The 21,318-nt window shown below is 29.1% G+C and overlaps 3 protein-coding genes across 5 annotated transcripts in view; 1 reads left to right on the top strand and 2 right to left on the bottom strand.

Moving 5' to 3' along the window:
* Positions 1-2,223: 2,223 nt before the first annotated feature.
* LOC122499197 (proton-coupled folate transporter) lies at positions 2,224-6,629 on the bottom strand. The gene is made up of 8 exons (XM_043607375.1): positions 6,120-6,629; positions 4,412-4,621; positions 3,969-4,320; positions 3,498-3,893; positions 3,282-3,419; positions 3,121-3,204; positions 2,898-3,054; positions 2,224-2,809 (listed from the first exon to the last, which is right to left on the bottom strand). The coding sequence occupies exons 2-8, from the start codon at positions 4,616-4,618 to the stop codon at positions 2,761-2,763; spliced, it is 1,383 nt and encodes a 460-aa protein (XP_043463310.1). The 5' UTR covers positions 4,619-4,621; positions 6,120-6,629; the 3' UTR covers positions 2,224-2,760.
* A 602-nt stretch (positions 6,630-7,231) lies between these two features.
* Positions 7,232-21,318, bottom strand: part of LOC122499198 (cysteine-rich motor neuron 1 protein) — a 46,725-nt gene continuing 32,638 nt past the window's right edge. For all 3 annotated transcript variants that reach the window (XM_043607377.1, XM_043607379.1, XM_043607378.1), the window contains exons 3-7: positions 19,207-19,383; positions 14,810-15,141; positions 13,000-13,344; positions 12,307-12,477; positions 7,232-11,104 (exon numbers count right to left, since the gene is read on the bottom strand). In XM_043607377.1, the coding sequence (XP_043463312.1) occupies positions 10,862-11,104; positions 12,307-12,477; positions 13,000-13,344; positions 14,810-15,141; positions 19,207-19,383 (1,268 nt within the window). In that variant the 3' untranslated portion in view covers positions 7,232-10,861. The remainder of the gene's footprint in view (positions 11,105-12,306; positions 12,478-12,999; positions 13,345-14,809; positions 15,142-19,206; positions 19,384-21,318) is intronic.
* LOC122499199 lies at positions 15,798-17,658 on the top strand. The gene is made up of 4 exons (XM_043607380.1): positions 15,798-16,152; positions 16,750-16,931; positions 17,019-17,185; positions 17,298-17,658. Exons 1-4 carry the CDS (start codon positions 15,990-15,992, stop codon positions 17,497-17,499), a joined length of 714 nt encoding a protein of 237 aa, XP_043463315.1. The 5' UTR covers positions 15,798-15,989; the 3' UTR covers positions 17,500-17,658.

The following is a 21,318-nucleotide window of genomic DNA, read 5'->3' as shown; positions in this document are numbered from 1 at the left end:
ATCTAATACTTAGTGTAATAATAATTATATCCTCAAGTATGAGTTGTATGAGTATGAGTGAGCGGCATCTCAAATGACAAACAAAAATATAGTAAAGATACCTCTTATCACAATACTATAAACGAAACATTGTTAATTGAAACTTTTCGAAATTTAAATGAAAATATAGTTTGCACTTTAGCAGTGCCTAATTAATAAATCAAGTTAAAAACAAAAACAATAGAGTTTCTACGCAAAAAAACACTATTAAATTCAAAAAACATTTTAATATTATTAAAATTAAAGTTTCTATCAGTGAAACTGGAATTTCTGCACAAAACATTTAATTCGTTATATGGAATGTACGTTACGGCGTGTAAGCTGACGAGTTAAGTGCAAGATGACAAGTTAATGACTTTCTTCGACCAACTTTTTTGGGTAACTATTTTTTTCGTCTAACTTGAATTATTTTTAATTTGGAACTAAAATTTTTCAAGTTATCTGAGACAGATTTAAAATTAGGTATTATTTAACCTTTTTAAGAAAATAACAAATAAGCATATTATGCAAGTCTATTTAACTAATTCAAATACATTTACCACGTTTGTGTTTGAATTATTTACCAATAAAAAATAACACAAATATCCAAATTTTAAGCATATTTAATTTCTAGACCAAAATCATTTCATTATATAATTAAAATTTAAAAAAAAATTCAAAAACTTTGGGGTGATTTGCAATGTGTGAAGACGAAGGAAGGTTTCGCTCTATAATAACAAACAAAGAGATTAGACAGAGTTAGATGAATTCAAATGATTCGAGAAATACGTTAAACAGAATCCTTTACAAGTGTGGGAAAATGAAAATAGAATTAATTCTTATCAGTGTTTCAGATTAATCTAAATGTATTCGATTAAATCTGCCTAGCTTTTTAAAACTATTGGAACTTAATTTTTCTTGAAAATAAAACGAACTGTTTTTGCTCGTATGACGTCAAGTGAAAAAGAATAGTCCGATTATATGTATGTAGTTTATTTTTTTAACTTTGCATTTATTTGCTTAAGCGATAAAAGTGATTTTTGTTTACATACAAATTTTGATGTGATTAAGTAGATATTTTGAGAAAGTGGACAAGGATTATATAATAAGTGCACAATTATATTGTCACATTAATATCACGTGTGACATTCTCTTCGAATATAGTAAACAAATATCTTATTTTCTTTGTTTGTTTGATGAAACTTTCATTACAAGGTCAGGATTCCTACAGAAATCCGAATTTAAAATAATTCCATATCTTTTCCATGATTTCCAGGTCAAATTTTTACGAAATTCCAGTGGAATTTTAAATCTAATTTCACTATTTTTGGGCTCTTTAACACACTTTACTTATTTCATAGTCTCCAGCCTTTGGTAAAAATTCGAAAATTATCAAAATTTATCAAAAATTCGAAAAACCAATTTTTTTAAAATTCAACATTTTTTCTTCTCTTTTATGGGATTTAGTTTCATTATTTTTGTGCTTTTAGAAAATACTTTACCTATTAAATTGTCTCGACTCTTTGGTAAAAAAATCTAAATTATCAAAAATTCGAAAATCCGAATTTCTTAAAATTCAACATTTTCTCTCCTCTTTTATGGGATTTAGCTTCATTATTTTTGTGCTTTTGGAAAATACTTTACTTATTTAATAGTGTCGATTCTTGAGTAAAAAATTTAAAATTATCAAAAATTCAAAAATGTGAATTTCTTAAAATTGAACATTTTTTCCTCTCTTTTATGGGATTTAGCTTCATTATTTTTGTGCTTTTGGAAAATACTTTACTTATTTAATAGTGTCGACTCTTTGGTATAAAATTTAAAATTATCAAAAATTATCAAAAATCCGAAAAATCGTATTTCTTAAAATTCAACATTTTTTCTTATCTTTTATACCATTTAGCTTTATTATTATTTGAATTTCTATTCAAGAGAAAAATGTAAAACAAAAAATTTAGAAACTTTTAAAAATTCCAGGTCTTTTCCATGATTTCCCTGATTTCCAGAAGCCTTTTAAAAATTCCATACCATTTCCATGATTTCCATGATTTCCAGATTCTGTAGGAACCCTGTAAGGTTTCACTCTCTATAGAGACTATTCTCTATTTTGCACATATCACAATGGGATGGTAAAGTAAATTTCTCTCTAATTTTAGAAAAATTTTTTTATTTCGTTTATAATTTAAAAATTTTAATTAACGAATATTTTAATCGGAAAGTAAGATTTTATATTTAAAAAATTGTAAATTGTATATAAACATTTTCTTCTTAGAAAAATATAGGTATAAAAATTTTTGACATAATATTTATCAACATATAAGTCTCGATTTTATAATTGTATGTACATAAATTTTCCAAGTGAGTACTAAAAGTAGTTCGTCTTTTAACAGTGAATAATATATTATATAGTAATTTTTTCAGTCATCTTCTGCTATTATAACTGCATGCACCCTCAATTAATCAATCATATTTTTTTATTCGGTTTATACCGAATATTTTCAAACACAAAATCAATAGTATATATTTGAACTTCATTAATAAAAGTAAATTACGTATTTTCATGCTTTAAATTTGTTTTTAAAATTGTAAAAAGTTTTTTGTATAAAAAAAAAAAAAATGCAATTTATAATACTTATGACACGAGCCAACTGTTCATAAAATGAACACAAAAATATGAGCTTTAACTTAATAGAGGTTTTTGTGTCTTTTTTAAAATTTGAATAAAACAATAGATCCCAAGATCTAATGTTCGTTGTTCCGCCTATGAAATTCAGGAAAGAAATAAATAATTCTGAAAAAGCAAAAACGTACAATTATTGACAATGAAGAGTGTTCTTGAAAATAATTACTATATGTATGTATAAGATAATAATGCTTACAGTACTAGATATAAAACGGTAACTTGAGAACCAATTGTTAGCCAATAAATAGCACTGGGCATACTGTGTATAGTTGCATTGTACAATTGACTGTACATAACTCCACTGACTATTGGTACGGCATTATCAAAAACTGATAGTATGGAGAAAATTTTCCCTAAAAATAATTAAATACGATATTATTATTGAAAAACATTGTTTTACCTAATGATAATTTCATTACCTCTTTCTTCAGCTGGAACTTCTTTTGAAATCATTGATCTTAACACTGGAGCTACAATTGGTCCAAATGCTCCAAAAATAATGCCTAAAGTCAAATAATAAATACAAGCTTGTAACTTTATTCAACAACGATTACTTTTTATTTTTCTTGGAGGAACTCACCTACATAAAAGATAATTGGTTTTTTAGCAAGACTAAAAATTACTCTAGCTAAAGAATGAGATAGAGTGCCTATTACCACAATCCAAGTATCCTTCATTTTTAATACTCTACTCATTATTGGTACACCAAGCAGCATAGCTAAAATATTATCATAAAGGAAAATTTTTATATTCAACTTTTGTAATTAGATTAGAGACTATAAACTTTAATGATTACCTATAACAAAAAGAATTGACTGGAACATTCGAAAATGACTGAAATCCGCAACATTCCATTTGAACATAAGTTGAGTATACAAGAAGCTCATTGGTTTCTCATCCCTTTGAAATGCATAAAGTGACATACTTAAAAACAGAAGCCACAGACAAAGTCTGCCACTTGAATCTCGATGTTTTACTAAAGTTTTCAAAGTTTCAATGACATGTTTCTTGTCAAAAAAGTCTAGAAACACGTTGGTTCCTTTTATTGGCTGTTGTTTAACATCAGTTTGCCATTGTAGATTTAAAAAAGAATAAATAATTGCTAACACTATCAGGGACAAATTGATACTGAACATGATTGTGTAAGAATGATTAACAACTTTGTTAAATAAAAAAGAACCAAGGGCTATACCTATGGAAAAAGATAATGAAAATTGTTAGTTATACATGAAATAAAAAAGAATAAAATTAAAAAGGAAAAATGTACCCATAGGCATTGCACTCAAATATACGGCATCTAAAATAGTAATCCTAAAAGTTCTCTCTTCAACACTTGAGATATCAGAAATATAAGCGAAGCAAGCAGCAAAAATTGCAACGTCTGCCCCAAATACGGTGGATGGAATACTAGCAGTGTACATTATCATATTGATCTTCCATGATGACATTAGAGTGTTAATGACCATCATGAATGAGTAGATAAATTTGCCAAATAAACCGAGAATAAGAAGTAATTTTCTTCCTCGACGATCACTCCAATTGCCGGTAAAAAATGCTAAAATTATTGGCAATACATGAGAGGCTATTCCATTCCATTGATGAAATACCGATACAGTAAGCTGAAATATTACACACTTGTACTGTCCTCTTTCTATTCTCAAGATATTATTTTTAAGTATAAAATCGATCACTATTTTTCACTATACGTACTTGTACTTCAGTATTTATTGTTTCATTTGCTGTTATATTCCTACAGATTTCTTCACTAAGTCCATGATCTGTACGACAGGCTTTATAAACAAAGAAAGCTTGTTCAATTACAGAAGTAGTCATGAACGCCATCATGTAGAGCCACATTGTTGGCTCTACTGAAGTAAGTTTCACCACATTCTTACATTTTTCCAATACTTTCTCCATTATCTGTAACATTATTGTTTCGGTATAATCCAATTTGTGAATACTCAGACACCACGGTTGAAACATAGTGGCAAATTTTTATTGTTGCATCTGACTGGTATTATCCCTTCCGACCGCGCGTAGGGTGGATAGAACCCGATAGACAATCCGAACAAATGTTATAAATTCGTATTTATAAGAAGAATACAATTTTAAATTCGTTTTAGTAAAAGTGTACAGAATTTAATTGTCAACTTTTTGAACAATTTAAAGTTACATTAAAATAAAAATTGCAAATTTCCGTCAATTAGAAACGATTGAGGGGACTTGACCTTAACAAATATTTCTTATTGACAAAAAATTGTAATTTTTATTCAAATGCAACTTTTTTGAAAATGTATATTAATAAATACTCTCTAAATGTTAACTATCGAATTTTCACCACTAATTTCAAAAAGCGTAATATTCGCTAATTAATCAGTGAAATTTCACTAATTCACAGCGTATGTAATAAGCTATAGTTGAAATAAATGGTAAATATACTTATCGCCTTTTCAGATTTAGAGAGTAAATTTATTTCTTGTGCAAGATTTTAATTTTTATTGTTTTAAAGATTACATATTATCAAACATTTATATAGGTACATTCTAAAATTGAATCAATAAAATGTCGCTGATTTCAAGGGCGATTTTTCTTTGAATCAATTATTTTAACTATAATTTCCTACTCTCTAAATTGGAATACCTAAGTGAAATTTGACTGATTTTCAGTGACTCTATTCTCACGATTTAAATCAGTGAGAAATTTCATTGAAATTCAGTTAAAAATGATTGATATATCAGTTATTTTGCACTGAATTTTTTAATTGGCCAATTAGTCAAAATTGACTAATATTTTAGTAATTTTTAACTAATTTTCAGTGAAATTTTTACATATTCAGATTTAGAAAATAAGATATATGTAATAGGAAGGAAAAAAATTATAAACAAAATTTTTAGAAAACCAACTTGACTTCAGTAGTCCACCTATTATTAATTTTTGAATGTTTCAAATGCTTATTTTTATTAATTAAAAAAATCAACTTTGAAAAGTTTATGCATTTAAAAAATAACTATCAAGAAGATAGAAGATTATATATGCGGAGATTTTATTTTGTAACAAAAATCGCATACTGTGCAAAAGAAATGTAGATATAAATATACGCATGTATAAGTCCATGATGGAAACCACGTGAGTTCATTAGGAGGAAATATTGGAGGCAATTTTTTAAAAAAAATATTTTTAGTCTATTGTGTCTATATGACAATAAATATCAATGTTAAATTTTTTTCAAAATAATTAATAAATACGAATCACATTACATTAAGTACAATTCTGACAAACTTTTATGAATATATATATTTGATGTAGAAATATAAATTGAAGGTTATGTGCGAAAATTTTCTTTTGCCTTAAAATAATACTCATAGTTTAGTGTTAAAAAAAATAGATGCTAAAATATAACTTTAAAATTACTACTTACTTTTTTATTGTGTAACTTGATAAACTACTGACACTACAAGGATTTAAACATGTCTGTTACTTGCAAGATACTTGAATTAATTCTTATACTTTTTGAGGAAAATACAAAACTGGTTTTAGATCCAGACATCTAGTGCGATGTGAATGAACTGAGTACCGCCACATAAATAATGTTATCAGCTGTTATACATATGTATACTTTTTAAAAAATGTTTTCACTTAAAAAATAATTATAAAATAATGTACACTTCTCAACTTAATTATATTGATTTAATATTTTTCGTTTAAAATTAGATATTTCAAATCTAAATTACGACCTCTTAAAACAAAACGTAGGTTTAGATTAAACGTCAAATATACTCGAATTGTGATTAGGGTACTAAATATCATTATTGACATTCAAGATGATTACAAAATTAACTGGGGGATATCATATATCATTGAAAATTGTAGAAGACGTCAAAAGTTAAATTTTCTCATTAGTTATTTTAAAGAAATGAAAATTTCTTAATTGTTGCTATTTATATTGTGTGTAAATTTACATAATTTAAAAATAAATATTATTATTTGATGATACGAAAATCTGTAACAATTATTTGTACATCTTATCTTACGATGGTAACTCATCCTAGTACATAGAACTCACTATCTTATCATGTAGCTTAATTATAGATATAAAAATGCGGATTAAAAATTACGATAATTGATTGAGTAAGCTAACATTCATTACAATTATTAAATGAACTTTGTTCTTTTTCTTTAAAACATAAAATATATAAAATTACAAAATTTTTTTTATTACTTGCACGAGCTTTTACTAAGAGTTATAAGGTGGCACCAGTTGTATAAAATCTATTACATTCAGAAATTAAAAATTCGATTTTTGTATTTTTTAACAAATCAGTAGAGATTAAAAATATTCTGATAAAAAATTAAACATAATTTATTTTCCTAAATGAACTGAATATAAGTATAATAAACTTAATGGACTTAATGCAATTGATTAGAGATTTTGTCAGATTTTGTGCAGTTTCAATCAAGTTTCATTTTCATAAACCCAGGATATTAAACATGCGAAGAGATGAATAAGCAGAGTATAAATTAGTCTTTCCATTCTTACGGTATCAACAATTTTATTTAGCTTTTATTCAATTTCATTTAACATATACAAGAGCTAACATTGTCGTGTCTATGCGTATAATGAATATTTCTGATGGGTTACAAGGAAATATTTTTTTGTCGAATTAAACTCTCTAAAGTTTTTAGCCATTTTTGTCCTCTATTAAATCTTTATAATATAGTTTTCTTGTTTCTATTGGTCGTTGTTGAAATTAATCTATTTAATTTCGGAAATGATAAAATTTTAAAACGTTACATACAATTTTTTCTAACAACTGGGATATGTTATTTGCATAAATAAAGATATCAACTACCTATACTTCCAATTTAATTGTCATCAAATTTTCGTTTGAATATTGCATATAAAGCTTCTTTCCATCAAAACCGTAATATTTCGAATAATACACTGAAAAAAATAAAGCTTATGAGAAATTCAACTATCGTTGATGGGTACAGTTTTATAATATTCTATTGATATATGCTAGTTGTAAAGATAACTAACATTTTATGTTTAGAGTAAATTTTCACTACTTTCCTTGATTCAGTATTTGTGAATAAAATTTTTATTAAAAATTTAAAAATTATTTACACTCAAAGTGATTCGAGACAGACTTCAAGAACATTTCTTTAGTGCCTTTTATTTTGGTAAATTTTAATAAAAAATTTGTCATCGAGTTTAGAAGTAAGAATTTAAAAAAGGCGATATAGTTATTATAGTTTTTTCTAGAAATGTTTCTGATGCCTACTGAATCACTATCTTAAATTCGGCCAAATCATTGTCTTGAAAATACCAACTACATTCTTATTGTTAATAGATCCAACTACATCTATGTAATAGACAATGCAAATAACGAAATACGAGGATCAATTGAATTACGTAGAATAGTTAATTAACAAACTTTTTTCAGTGTAATAGCGGAATATTAGTTGAAAAAAAGACTACTTGCTTTCTGAATCCACACACATACTTTTTTGATACGCTTACTCTTATATTATACCCTACTATTACTGTAGTTTAAATTGTAATAAATATTGTCTCCAAGGTACATACACATATATATAATTATACGAAATTTTTACCTATACAATTTTTTGACAATTATTATATATTATTATATATGTATGTATACGCGTTTATGATGATCATTATAAATAATTCTAAACTTTCTACGATTTTGTGTCGCTTGTCGTATGTCAGGGTCACATTGAAAAAATATATGTATATCAGTTTAAGAAGACAATTATCTATTTATATAGCATTGCGTGTATAGGTACGTGGATATGTGTAAGTTTTTTTTAAGAATAGTGTAAAATACGTAAAGTACAGTTTATCACGTTTTCAATAAATTTATCAACGTAGTTCTCGTTTTTAAATTATTAATAAACTAAAAATTTCACATGTTTCAAGGGACTTATTTTACATGCACAGAAAAAAGAAAATATTAAACCATTTACATCTTCAAAACCAAAATGATTGAATAGTAGTCTATCCATTTAAAATTAAGTCATAACTTTAGAACTTAAAATAATACTCTCAAGGCTAAGATTCAGTCGAAAATGGTTCTAAATGTAAACGGTTTTAGTCAAAAGTGAACTGAAAGTAAGATTCATTTTTTACAGTGTATACAGTGTTTGGTTTTAATATTTTACAATCCAAAAAATCAATGAAAGTGTGTAAGATTTCTGGATAGGAAATACTTTTAGTTATATTATATACTTTATTTTCTAGATTGACAATATTTTCCTTTAAACTTAAAAACGATTTACTTTACAAAATTATTTCGAGTACAAACTCAAAAATTTCTATTATCTAAAAATACTAATGTTGCGAATAATTAATACAATAAGCTTTTTGGATAATACGTGGAAAATTTCTCTTTGTTATCAGATTTCTTTTTTTCAATTTTTAAATCTTATTCAAGATTTGAAAGTAAATTGTCTTATAATTATGTATATTATAGAATAGAAATTGTTAACGATTTTTGAAACGCGCACTTAAATCTAAGCCCTTGTATTTGATAGCAAAGGGTGATAGGAAATAAGAGAGAATAGTCTAATAACACAGTTTTAATTTTAACCTAATGTTAACAGTGGACTCATGAAAGTTAGATAAATAAAAACGAATAAAACATTGATTTTTTTTTTATGGAAAATATAGTATAACATTTGTGGTTCAGTTTTAATTATTTTAGCAGAATAGGTCTTCATGCATACATATATATGACTAGAGTATTGGTTTTTTTTTTTTATAAATTCTATTTTCTCTTATTATTATTTCAGTTGTTATTTGAGACTATATCTTAATGAAAATAAATTTTTTTTTAAAAATAACCGAGATTACAGCAGAGAAAAAGAATGTTTAACCGCACATAAAATTTATACAAATATTTATACCACACACATACACTCTCACACAATTGCGCGCGCATTTCGGTGAGTAAATAACGAACTCATTATGTCGATATATATATAATAAACAATATGAATCTGTCTCTCTGAAAACTTGCAATAAACCGTTTGCTTTAAATCTTGTACAGGTATGAAAAGTTATTGCTCTCTTTGAAAAAAAGAAAAAAAGAAAAAAAACAAAGTAATGGTCCAGAGATCAAAGTAACTAAGATTAAATACTTAATACTAGTAGTCCATCATATTTTACAGTAAATTGCACGTAAAGACATTAGTACAATTAATATTTGTATTTTTCACAATAATATCAATTGAGATTTTTCATCACAGCTTGTTGGAGATTTCGTCTAACTTTTAATACAACAGCTGTAAGGATGAGTCGGACGTACGCAGACTGTAACATTTATAGGTGCTTATAAATGTGACATTTTTCTATCTCGAGTCACGCCGGTTTCAGTCCAGCTTATTGCCTTTTGAAACTACAATAAAATCGTAGATTCCAATTAGAGACTTTGCAGCTTGAATTGCAATTTCCGAACCACTGCGCTAGAATTCGAGTTTATTTCAAGTACATGGTACTTGTTCCAATTATCGTATTTTCAGAATTGCATCGAATCGACTTGAAATAGTACAATAAACCTTCAGCATCAAATAATTAACTTAAGGTAATTTGTACTACGCGTAGGATTTCATTTTTCTTCTCCTTTTATGTACAAAGAAACTCTTTCTCTTTTCACATAGAATCTCAATGTCAATTTGTAACAATTCTAGAAAGCTAACTGTGAAGAAATATGAAACATGAATTCAGAGAAAAAAACAAATTTTCGTGATGTTTAGTGTGTAATACAATATGAAAATGATATGTAATGAGTTACTTAATATGTTTATGCAGCAAGTAGGAGGATATTATTCTTCAACATGTTTTTTCCGATAGATATAAAAATCTTCACTTTGACAAGAGTGCATTGAAAAATTAAACTTTTCCAAATATTTTGTTGCAGATTCTTCGCAAGCTTGGACACGGACAACAATGTTACGGTAAGCCGTTTAAAATAATTTCGAATTTTATTCGTTTATTCGCACAGAAATTTTAGAAAGTTGTGTTTCTTTCCTGGAAGGTTTAAAAAAAATATTGATTATTTATTATCGGCAGTGACTCGGAGGATAGATTCGATAGATTCGATAGTTTCACATATATCCATTGCAGAAACGTATTTCTCACAGGCGAACCATTTTTTCATTTTGATGAACAGGAGTGTCATATATTGGCACACATTTATAGTATTGAGATGGATATGGTGTATAGGAAGTGACAGTTGGTGATAATCGAACCCGAAATTTATTCCTGACTATGTGGATGATAAGGATAACGCATAACAATGCTAACACGATGATTAGTGTTATCGGCACTGTGCCCCAGTTTTTGGCACCTGAATATGCATTTTCCGTCTCGTTTTCCATCTAGAATTAAAAAATCAATAAGTATTTCCGAAAGACTTTAAATTATCAGTATATACCTATTCCAATAATATCTGCTAATTTATAGTATATTTCAATATTTTTTTTAAACGTCTGATAACTTTTAAACTTGAATATATTTAAAATTATCTCGTCAATTTTCAAAAATAACATTCGGAAGATTAGAAAAATTCTTTCAACTTTAAACATTCAGAATTAAAACTTAAGAATATACTTATTTGAAGAAAAAATTTCGATTTTTATTTATCTTTAATCATCTAGAACATATGAAGCACATTGGTCTGTTTCTGTTAATGAATGACATTAATTTGTTATTTTATGAAAATTAGCTGAATTTAATATTATATAAGACTACCGAACTTAAATGACTAAAATAGATATAACGTGCAAAAGTACTTTGAAATCATTTCGACAGTATTCTGTTGCATGCATAAATATGAGGTTGTTAATTGAATGCACCAGAAGTGTGTTGCAGAACAGACTAAACGAGATCAGCGCTTAAATTGCTGGAACGAATAAATTGTCTGTAGTATAAAAAAAGAAAAAAACGTGAAAGGCAGTCAATTTTGAAATTTTAATTTAAATAAATTAAATAAAAAAAGAAAAAAGCTTCTTTTTATTACACAGGAGAATTCTAAAATTTTAAAAGGAAAATACCAGGTTTAACAAAACTTGTACATTTAGTATCATGATAGAGTAAGATAAATGAATTTTCAAAACAACTACTATATAGCTCCATTTATTTTACACTTGTCTGCAGTCTATTGGCGAGTACAAGCGCACATAAATAAATATGTACAAAAACAAGCTAAAGGAGTGCCGCGCCGGCCGTAACGTAAAATATGTAATAAAAAAGGTGACAATTGTCAGGATAAAATTAGTTTTTGTTAAATCATATTTGTAAGCCAGTAAAAATTTATACTGCACGTACTGCACTTGGAATTTGCAAACACAAGTTTAACAACAGTGGGAAAGAAACTGAATATTATTTATAAAAAAATAAATTCCCATCTCGGGATGAAACAGAGATTACTAATAATAACAATATTGGGATCTGGGGTTTATCGAGTTTATCACGATAAGAAAATTCTCATGTTATACACTATAAGGGATGTAAACGGAGGAAACAGTATTGTTTTATGTTGGTCAAGGATCGTGCACACGATAGCGGACACATTACTCACTGTGATTGGACAAATGGGACAGCAATTGCCAGGCTCCGGGGGCTTCTCTTTGCAGCTGAGTCGTCCACTTGCATCACAACTACACGTTGTGCAAGAATTTAGTTCCCACCTCGATCCTTCCGGATGAGTCTTATTGTGTTGATCGATACAAGATGCTCGACATCGACAAATCTGCGTAGATCAAAATTTATCTCGTACAACACATGTACCATCATCATTGATCAAACTGAACACGAATAGCAAACATCGATTTTCAGTTATATATAAACCGTAGACCGTTATACTGTTATTTGAGTGTCGAATATTCGACATCCAGACAAGATGTATACGTACGATACGTACACGTAAAGTTTCAAGCAATTTTATTAAATATTCAAGAAAATGTTTCATCACATTTGAGGACGTTTTGCGCTGCTTTGAAGCGCATCTATACTATTTTTAAATTCCAAGTATTTTAACTGTCTTTCTAGATTTTAAAAATCTATATAAAAGCATAAAGTGACGACGTTCCTCATAATATCGACAAAAGAAGTGGAAAAGTACTTGCAATAATATTTTTTTAACGTTGCACTCGAGAGAAAAAGTTTCCCTCTTGAGATTTATATCTTCTCTTTTTTACCGTAATTGCGTTTTCTGTATAGAATAGAAAGTATTCCGACACCTCAAGAAATGATAAAGTGAAAAATTTCTTACCGAGCATCCCCGTTTGTTGACCTTGTATCCAAAAGAACACTTCTTTTTGCAATCGCTCATGGCCGGACATCCTGGATGGGAGGGTTTGCATTGGCAAAGAGTGCAATCATTCTCATCCATGAGGAGACCGTTTTCACAGTGAAGATCACACTTGAGTTCCGAGCAGACGATTTTGTCCTCTTCGCTTTCCTTCCTCTCTCGATCTTCAGCAGAGGTTGTCGGAATATCAGTTGTGCAGCCACACACACGACAACCGTCCTCGTCCTCAACGAGCTCACAATTCAGTCCGCAGTGTGGTAGTTGTGGGCAAATCTTTCCCTCTCTATTTGCACTGTCTGCCGGAGTCTGCGAGCAAAATTGCAAAATTACAAAAATCCGTCTATTGTCATTGACACATCAAAAATATGTTCAAATATACGTTCAAATATATACATTTCATTCGTAAATATACAGGTAAATACAGGTAAATATGTGCACAAGGAAACTTGTGGACAACTACGAAAAGGAAAATATACCTACATTTTTCACAAATTCAGCTTTTAAACTTGAAATAACTAACTTGACTTATTTAACATTAAAGATAAACGATCAAAAGCTTGTTACTTAAAATATTTACTAACCACAAGTTTAATTTGACGTCAATTTTCAATCAACCTTCTGAACGAAACTTTAATGTTGATTAAAACTTTTAAATTGACTGTAAACTTTAAATGTAAAATAAAGGAGTTAAAACTCGGATGTAAACTCTTCAGAAAACTATAAACATTTTAAAAAGAAAACTCAGTTTCAGAGGAAAGTGGGCTGTAGAGAAAAATACCTCACTCTCTAATACACACCATGTATATATAACCAAATGGATTTTAAAAGAGTGCGGACTCTTTCAAATTTCATGAAAAACTCTTGCATGCTCTTGCTGCAAATCGATACTGCTTTTAATTATTATTTAACACATTTATTTTCCCAACAGTTTTTATTCCCGTTAATTTCGTTTTCTCAAATAATAAACAGAGCTTTCGGGAAACCCGCATTTCAATGTGAATTAAATAATTGGAAATGGTCTTTTAAAGAAAGTTTAATTCTATGATTAAGTTCTCTTTAAAATAAGTTTGTGAAAGAGAGAGAGAGAGAGAGAAAAAAAAACTTATTCGTTTTCGAGGTGCAATAAAACTCGATATCATTGACTGTAAAGAGCTTCTTGCTCCCTCTTTTGAGGTTGAAGTGGTTTGAGTTTTCTCGCACGTATTTCGTCCAAGACGAATTTCCGCTGTTCAGCTATTCATCTTCGTCTCGTCCAGTTTCCGGTCCACGTTTCAGAAACTTGAACGACAATAGTTAAGTTTAGCATGAAAACTTGCACTTTCCTGAGAGCCATACTGCAAACTTCATTTTTAATTTTCTCATTAAAAGCAATTTGATTAAAAATTTACGGCAAAGCAAATTATCAAAGTTGTACTGACACTCCCAACGCAACAGGAAATTCAGTTTTCATTAGCAGTAATAAAATAATAGAGAAAACTTTAATTCAAATATTTAAAATATCGCACCTCTCAATTATGCAATTATTGCAATTTGGCTTCCTCGTATGAAACAAGCGGGATAATTGTATCGATTTGCCAGTTAAATATTTGAGGAGAAAATAAAAAATGGAATTAGAAATAATCTATTTCTGGAGGACCGACATAATTCCCAACCGAGGCGCAGCGCGAAGAGAATAAGTTTGTGGAATTTGCAGAAAAATGTTCCTGTTTTTCGGGGGAAATAAAAAAAGTGAATCATTGTTTCGCCTTTTAATTTTGATTTTGAAGCATACCTTTGCGTCAACACACTGACAAAGTGGACAATTGTTGTTGTCGCTAATGTAGCCGTTGCTGCATTGTAATTTGCAATCAGCGAGCGTTTTACATTTGGCGGTGGCATTGTGCAGTGGGGGGCAACGAGGACAACATTCTCCAGGTGCCGGCGATGTTGGCTTCTCGCAGCTTTTGCACATGGTCGCCTGACAGGAGACTTTTCCCCTCTCGCATATGCAGTTCACGCATTCTCCCTGCTGCCAGGATTCACCATCTGATCGAAGGAGACCTGAATCTGATGTGCAACTCAAAAGTTCCTGCTCGTCCTCCTCACCCAACCACGATACAGACTCTGAAACAGTGATTGCATTATACAATTGAAATAATTAAATTATTCGAGAGAGTGGAAATAATATATTAAATCTTTTGAAAATGTTTGTATTGTAAAATGTTTTTCCTGCTCGTATATACTCTTGAAAAAGTACATTACTCGCTTTTCACCAAAAACTTTGAGTACCTCCTTTACACTCAACAATTTTGGGTGAAAAATTAGTGATGCATTCGAACGAGTAATCGGCTCAGAAGAGATTGAAAAAACGAGAATCTCGTGAAAAATACATTGAAAACCAATGAATGCTACTTTTTGTCTCTTTTTCTTTTATGAAAGGAGAGATTCTCTAACACATCACTGGCGAAAATCAACAATGTTTACCAGCTTAGTCTACCTTGCATAATTTACTCGAAAGTTTCATTTTATTGTGAAAATATATCAACTTAATGCTTTTAACAATTATCAATTAATTGCATAACTCCTTACCTACACTTATATTAAAAAATAAAAATGCATTTGCCAGATAAGCGTAATATTTGTTAGATAAGAAAAGCGACGAAAACAAATTGCACTCGAAAGATATGCAATGAAAAAAATAAAGAAACTGACATGTCATTCATGTCTGAAGTTAAGTACTTTAAGTGACCCTTATATATTGCACTTATTTGTTAATATCATTCTCGCACACCAGCCATATTCATGAGGGAAGGGGATATCAACTCATGTCGTGCATGTCATCTGCTATCATACGCAGAGTGCAATCTACTAAACGCCGAGTAGTGTCTTCGAAACTTCCCTTCGAAACTAATAGAAAAATTAAAACATACGAGTGAATTATTCAAATTTTCATTTTAACCAAGTCTTGAGACATGGAGGAAAGTCATTCAGCTGTCGTTAAAGTTATAGAAGCTATGAAAGATGACAAGCAAATCAAATTTTTTATCAAGTTAATTCCAAAAGACAGATTTGTGGATGCAGTGAATCACATGTGCACTTTTTTTCTAGCTGATGAACCTATTTGCAAAAGTTTAAGTAAGTTGAGTTGTAAACTATTCTTCACAGACATTTTAAATAGTCATGTCCTTTCAAAAGAATAAAAACTGATTTTTCTTGTTACTAAGCAAAAAAGTGTTGAACAAAAATAAAATAAATTTAAAATATATATAAATAATTGTAAAATGAAATTCTAAAAACATTTGTTTTTAGATAGATTATTATTTAAAATGTAGATCAATTTTTGACACAACAGTAATTGTTCTACGACATTCTATGTGTTATCTTTAGAGGTTCAATTTTTATTTAAGTGAAATTATAAAAGAATTTTTGAATTCTTATTTTTAAAAAAGGTTTATAAGAATTTTAACCATTCACTAGAAAAAGTGACCTCTATCGCAAAAGAATTAATTAAATTAGGACGTTTCAGAGAAATGAAGCACAAAATGAGATAAATTTATTTTTCAACTGCAAAATGCCCTTTATAACGTATAGAGAAGAAAAAGTCGTCATTTTAAAAACTGCTCCTTAATTAACAATGCTGTAAATTTTTCACTCATTTTAAAAGTAATATTTTTTGCTGAATCTCTCTAATAAACAAATTTTGAAAAAATAAAAATATGATTCTAATTTTAGATGTGAAGAATGACCCACAGGCCGTAGAGGAATTCAAAGCATTATTTAAAATTGCATTAGAGGATAATTTAAGTGTTGCGGCATTTGTTGAAAATCCTCAAGGTGGAAAGCCTATAATAGCTGCGCTTAATGTTCTTTACCTGGGTGGAAAAGGACAGAAAATCGATTTTAGCCAATATATTGTAAGACATGTTTTCATATTAATTGAAGAAATGACATTTTTACATATATAACGCTTTTCTTGAGAAGATTTAATTAAAATTTTCCAGAGTAAATCTGATAAAGTTCAAAGAGTAATGCAAGTTATGGAAGCATCAGCAGCAGACGTGAATTTTGAAAAATTATACGGCTGCGATAAATATATAGGAGGTTTCGGTCTAAGTGTAGATCCTGTTTTTCGCGGAAATGCAATTGGATATCATCTGCTTATGGCAAGGTAATGTTGGTTGACAAATAAATAAATAAATCAACATTACTCGAGAACTTTTTAACAACTCCTTATTTCTTCGCGTTATGTTGAGAGTAATAAACATTTTAATAAATTTCAGAAATGAAGTTGGCAAAGCGAAAAATATTCCATTGACTATGACCGTTTTTACGTCACCCATATCAGCTAAATTGGCGAGTCGAGCGGGATTTCAAGTATTATCAGAAAAATTGCGTGATACACTCGTTGACGAGAATGGTCAATTATTAGTTCCTGCATGCAAGACAGAGTCTTTCAAATGTATGGGAAAGGATATAAAATGAATTACATTGTATTCACTCAACTAGAATCGAAATATATAAATGTGTATTATGTATATTATGTATATCTTTAGTTTAGATCAAGATATTGTTTGTAAAAACTCAAATAGATACAAACTTATTCTTTTTAAACTTAATAAATTAGTGAGTAAATATGGTAAACTTTTCTTAAAATACAATAATCAGGGTTGCCACGCAACCTGGAAACCTGGAAAACCTGGAAAATTATTGTTTTCTAAAGTTATTCTGTTTATTTTTGAAATCTAATTTTACTTTTTAAATATTTCAAAATTAATTCAATTTTAAAAGAGTTGCGTTTATAATTTTCATAAATATTAGATGAACTTCAAAAGGTTTTAATTTGAAATTTTAGAAAATTTCAATTACTTATTTGAATGAATGAATTAAATAATTTAAATTTCACAGGAATTCTATTATTTACAAATTTTTTATAAATTTCTTTGCAATAATTCAATTATTTTCATGAAGAATAACATTTTTTACCAGGAATTAAATTATTTTCATAAATAATAAAACTAATCGCAGAATTTTAATGTTTTTAAATAAAATTTTAATCGTATTCCTCGAAAAGTGTAATTATTCTGAAAATTTTTAATGAAATTCTTTTTAACAATTAAATCTATTTTTCAAATTAATTTTAATAAAATTCTGCGTAGAAACTGAAACCTGAAAAAATCAGTGAATTTGAAATGAGCAAAAGCGTGACAATCCTGAATAAAACTACTGTATATATTTATATAAAATAGATAATATAATTAATTTATATTATCTGTTTTAAATTTAAATACAATATTCAATTGTCACACACTCAAAGTACAATGATAAAGAACTTAAAGTTTTGAAAATGAATTTCAATATTCGAGAAGAAATTAATTCTATTTTCTGTTTTGTCAGTAAAAGGTAGTGTACACTCAGCTTACTCATCATTTTGCAGCTGGGTTATTCGAGTTGCCTAAGCTAAGGCTACGGAGTTCTGAATTCGAGCAAACTACTGTTTTGTCGGCTCCATCCTCCATGTTAAATGATGCTTTCGGTTAAAGGTATATTCGAAAGCTTCTCCAAGTATATTAAATAAATTTTCTCAATTTAATATTGACAAAATCAGACTACGATTATAGATCGTCTAGTTCGGATCAAACAGCACCTTTCCGCCCTTTTCGCCCTTTCCCTTCCTCAAGACAAATATTGCTGTGTATACATACATATGAAATCTAAACTCGGTTGAGTAAGTCGCTCAGACTTTATGGTATATTCTCAGGAATCTAAATATGTAGATGTTCTTATGTGGGTTTAGAGAGAGAGAGAGAGAGAGAGAGTGAGAGAGAGAACCTCTATGATAAAATTATGTCACTTCACACAAACTCTACGCTTTGCCTCAAAATTGTTATGTAACAAAGCAAATTCGTTAATTCATATTTTACTGAAATTCTGTTAATTAAATCCTGTACAATTTTAATTACAAAATAGAAATTTCAAAGGTGAAATGTGCGAAAAAGACAATGTAATTAATTTGTTTATTGCTGTAGCCAATTAACTGTATTTATATTATAATTTCGGATGAATTTCTATTTATTCTCAATTGTTTTCAATTAATCGAGAGGACTTCTATATGTTGGAGTTGTAAGTGTAAGTGATCAAATGTGAAACTAGTGTGCATGATAGATTTGGTATAGAATCTGCGTTAATTACCTGAGGGAAGACATTTGTAGAGAGGGCAGCAGCTCCCAGGAGTTTCTGGATCAGCAGCTCTCACCGGGACAGGTTGTTGACCCGGTCGACATTTATCAGTAGGACAGGGTGCCACACATTTACATCTTCCATCTTCTGCAGCCACGCTATCTTCCGGACAAGGTGAACCATGAACCCCTGAAAAGGAAAAATCGTAAAGCTGACTATCGTGATAGAACGTGTTTCAAAGATTTTTCCCAAGAAAAATTGCCAGGATGTTCTTCTATAAAAGTCTTCTTACCGCCATATGTCAAATGGTTATATCAAACGTCATATCATTTTTCAGGTGGGATATAAACTTGGCTGTTTCAAGTGACAACCTCGTGGTTGTCAACTGCAATGAATAATTATTCTTTAAATGATTCTCACTTAATGTATTCACTTCCTAATAGTATATGAACCTAGTTTGCTTTGGTGAAGAGTCAGATGCGATGCACTAATCTTCAGGGAATGTGAAAATTAATTCATGACAAGTGTCAAATTAACTTGGCGGTATTTTGAAACTTTTTAAACTGTTTCTGACAGCATCGTCGAGGCATTTAATTGTCTCGAAAGTATAGACCGGAAAACAATATCAATATTTGCATATAGAATACAACTGCAGAATTGTTTTACTCAATGGCAGGTTTTTTCGAGGCATTGATAAAAGCGTGCAATACAAAATGTATCGTCATATTTATTGGTTTCAACTTGAAGGGATTATTATAAATAGAAACATCCGCGCTTTAATTACACATTTATTCGTGTGAGAGAAAAAATATTTTTTTGATATTATTTACGAAATACATGTAAATTTTGTTCCTGACATTCAACCAGAAAAAAAGCAGTACATTTTTAATGGATAAAAATTTCTCTACATTATTCCAGTTCTACCTGTATTATCATAAAGAATTTTTTTAAACATAGGTTATATTTTTCCTTTCAACAAAGATTTCTTTTTCTCATAAAAGTATTTTTTTGGTCTTCCATATTCTTTCTGTCTTATTATCCTGACTTAAGAGTGGTTTATTTACATAGAGCTTTTTCTCCAGCAGACTACTGTTTTCACCTCCTTTGTTTTATCGTAATCCATTTTCTCTTTGTTCAGGGGAAGGAAATTGAGAAATTCAAAGGACATATCCTCCACATACTGACCACATATAGACACGCACAAGCCATTATTGTTCCACACCGCTCGGCACATTTTCATTTTTTCGGTTTAAATATAATTATCTCCGAGTGAGTATTTACACTGTCTTTTGTATAAGATATAAAACAGATTAAAAAGAAGAAATGTTTATAAAATTTTAATGAACCAAATATATTTTAAATGCATTACATTTCTCATCGGATTGCTCCGCGAGAAACTGCATAATTTAAATATTGAATAAAAACGCCATTATAATTTCACACTTTATATTTATATACCTATAATTTGAGATTCAAAAATAAAGCAAAAATATAAGGAATGATGAAATCAGTAAAGCGTCGCGCGTTGAGGCACGAAGTGAACTCGAAATAAATTCTTGGCGATATTTCTGTGGGTGCATTTTATAATGCAAGACTGAGCACAGGAAAAAATAAAGGAAAAATTCTGATCGATGTTGGTTTTATAAATAAAACATAAACTCAAAATGTAGAAAGTAAAGCATGCACGCCACCAATAGGAATCTGCAAATGCTTAAATAGTTATAAATATTATTTTCTAATACAGTGCAACTTTCAACAGAGTAATATAAACTTCCTGGGGGAACGTTGAGAGCTTTTTCCCTTGCAATACATATTGCAATCGCCATGGTACTTTGTTCAGTTGACAGGATTATTTGGTCCTTTACGGCATTTAAGTAGAGAATAAAATAAACGTAGGGCAAAATTGAATTGGGCAGCCAAACGAAACTCAAGATCAGGAATTTTAACGAGTTTTCCTATTAGGTATTCCAATTTTTAGAGTCAAAACGATTTTATGATATTTAAACATTTCGATTATTTTGTCTTTAAACACACAACTAAAACAATTGAATGTATAATAACTTTTCCAACTCTTTTTTACAGACTTTTTCTAAGAATATCAAATAGGCAATATTGAAAAACTAA

The sequence above is a fragment of the Leptopilina heterotoma genome, unplaced genomic scaffold (genome assembly GCF_015476425.1).
Source record: "Leptopilina heterotoma isolate Lh14 unplaced genomic scaffold, ASM1547642v1 Lhet_166, whole genome shotgun sequence".
Lineage (NCBI taxonomy): Eukaryota > Metazoa > Arthropoda > Insecta > Hymenoptera > Figitidae > Leptopilina > Leptopilina heterotoma.
The sequence above is the reverse complement of the archived record's forward strand: the minus strand, read 5'-3'. Positions and strand labels throughout refer to the sequence as shown.

Coding starts and splice junctions, on each gene's coding strand:
- LOC122499197 (XM_043607375.1), bottom strand. CDS start 4,618: ATGGAGAAAGTATTGGAAAAATGTAAGAATGTGGTGAAACTTACTTCA. Junction 4,321..4,411: donor CAATAAATACTGAAGTACAA/GTACGTATAGTG, acceptor GTAATATTTCAG/CTTACTGTATCGGTATTTCA. Junction 3,055..3,120: donor AGTTCCAGCTGAAGAAAGAG/GTAATGAAATTA, acceptor AATTATTTTTAG/GGAAAATTTTCTCCATACTA.
- LOC122499199 (XM_043607380.1), top strand. CDS start 15,990: ATGGAGGAAAGTCATTCAGCTGTCGTTAAAGTTATAGAAGCTATGAAA. Junction 16,153..16,749: donor ACCTATTTGCAAAAGTTTAA/GTAAGTTGAGTT, acceptor TTCTAATTTTAG/ATGTGAAGAATGACCCACAG. Junction 17,186..17,297: donor TATCATCTGCTTATGGCAAG/GTAATGTTGGTT, acceptor AATAAATTTCAG/AAATGAAGTTGGCAAAGCGA.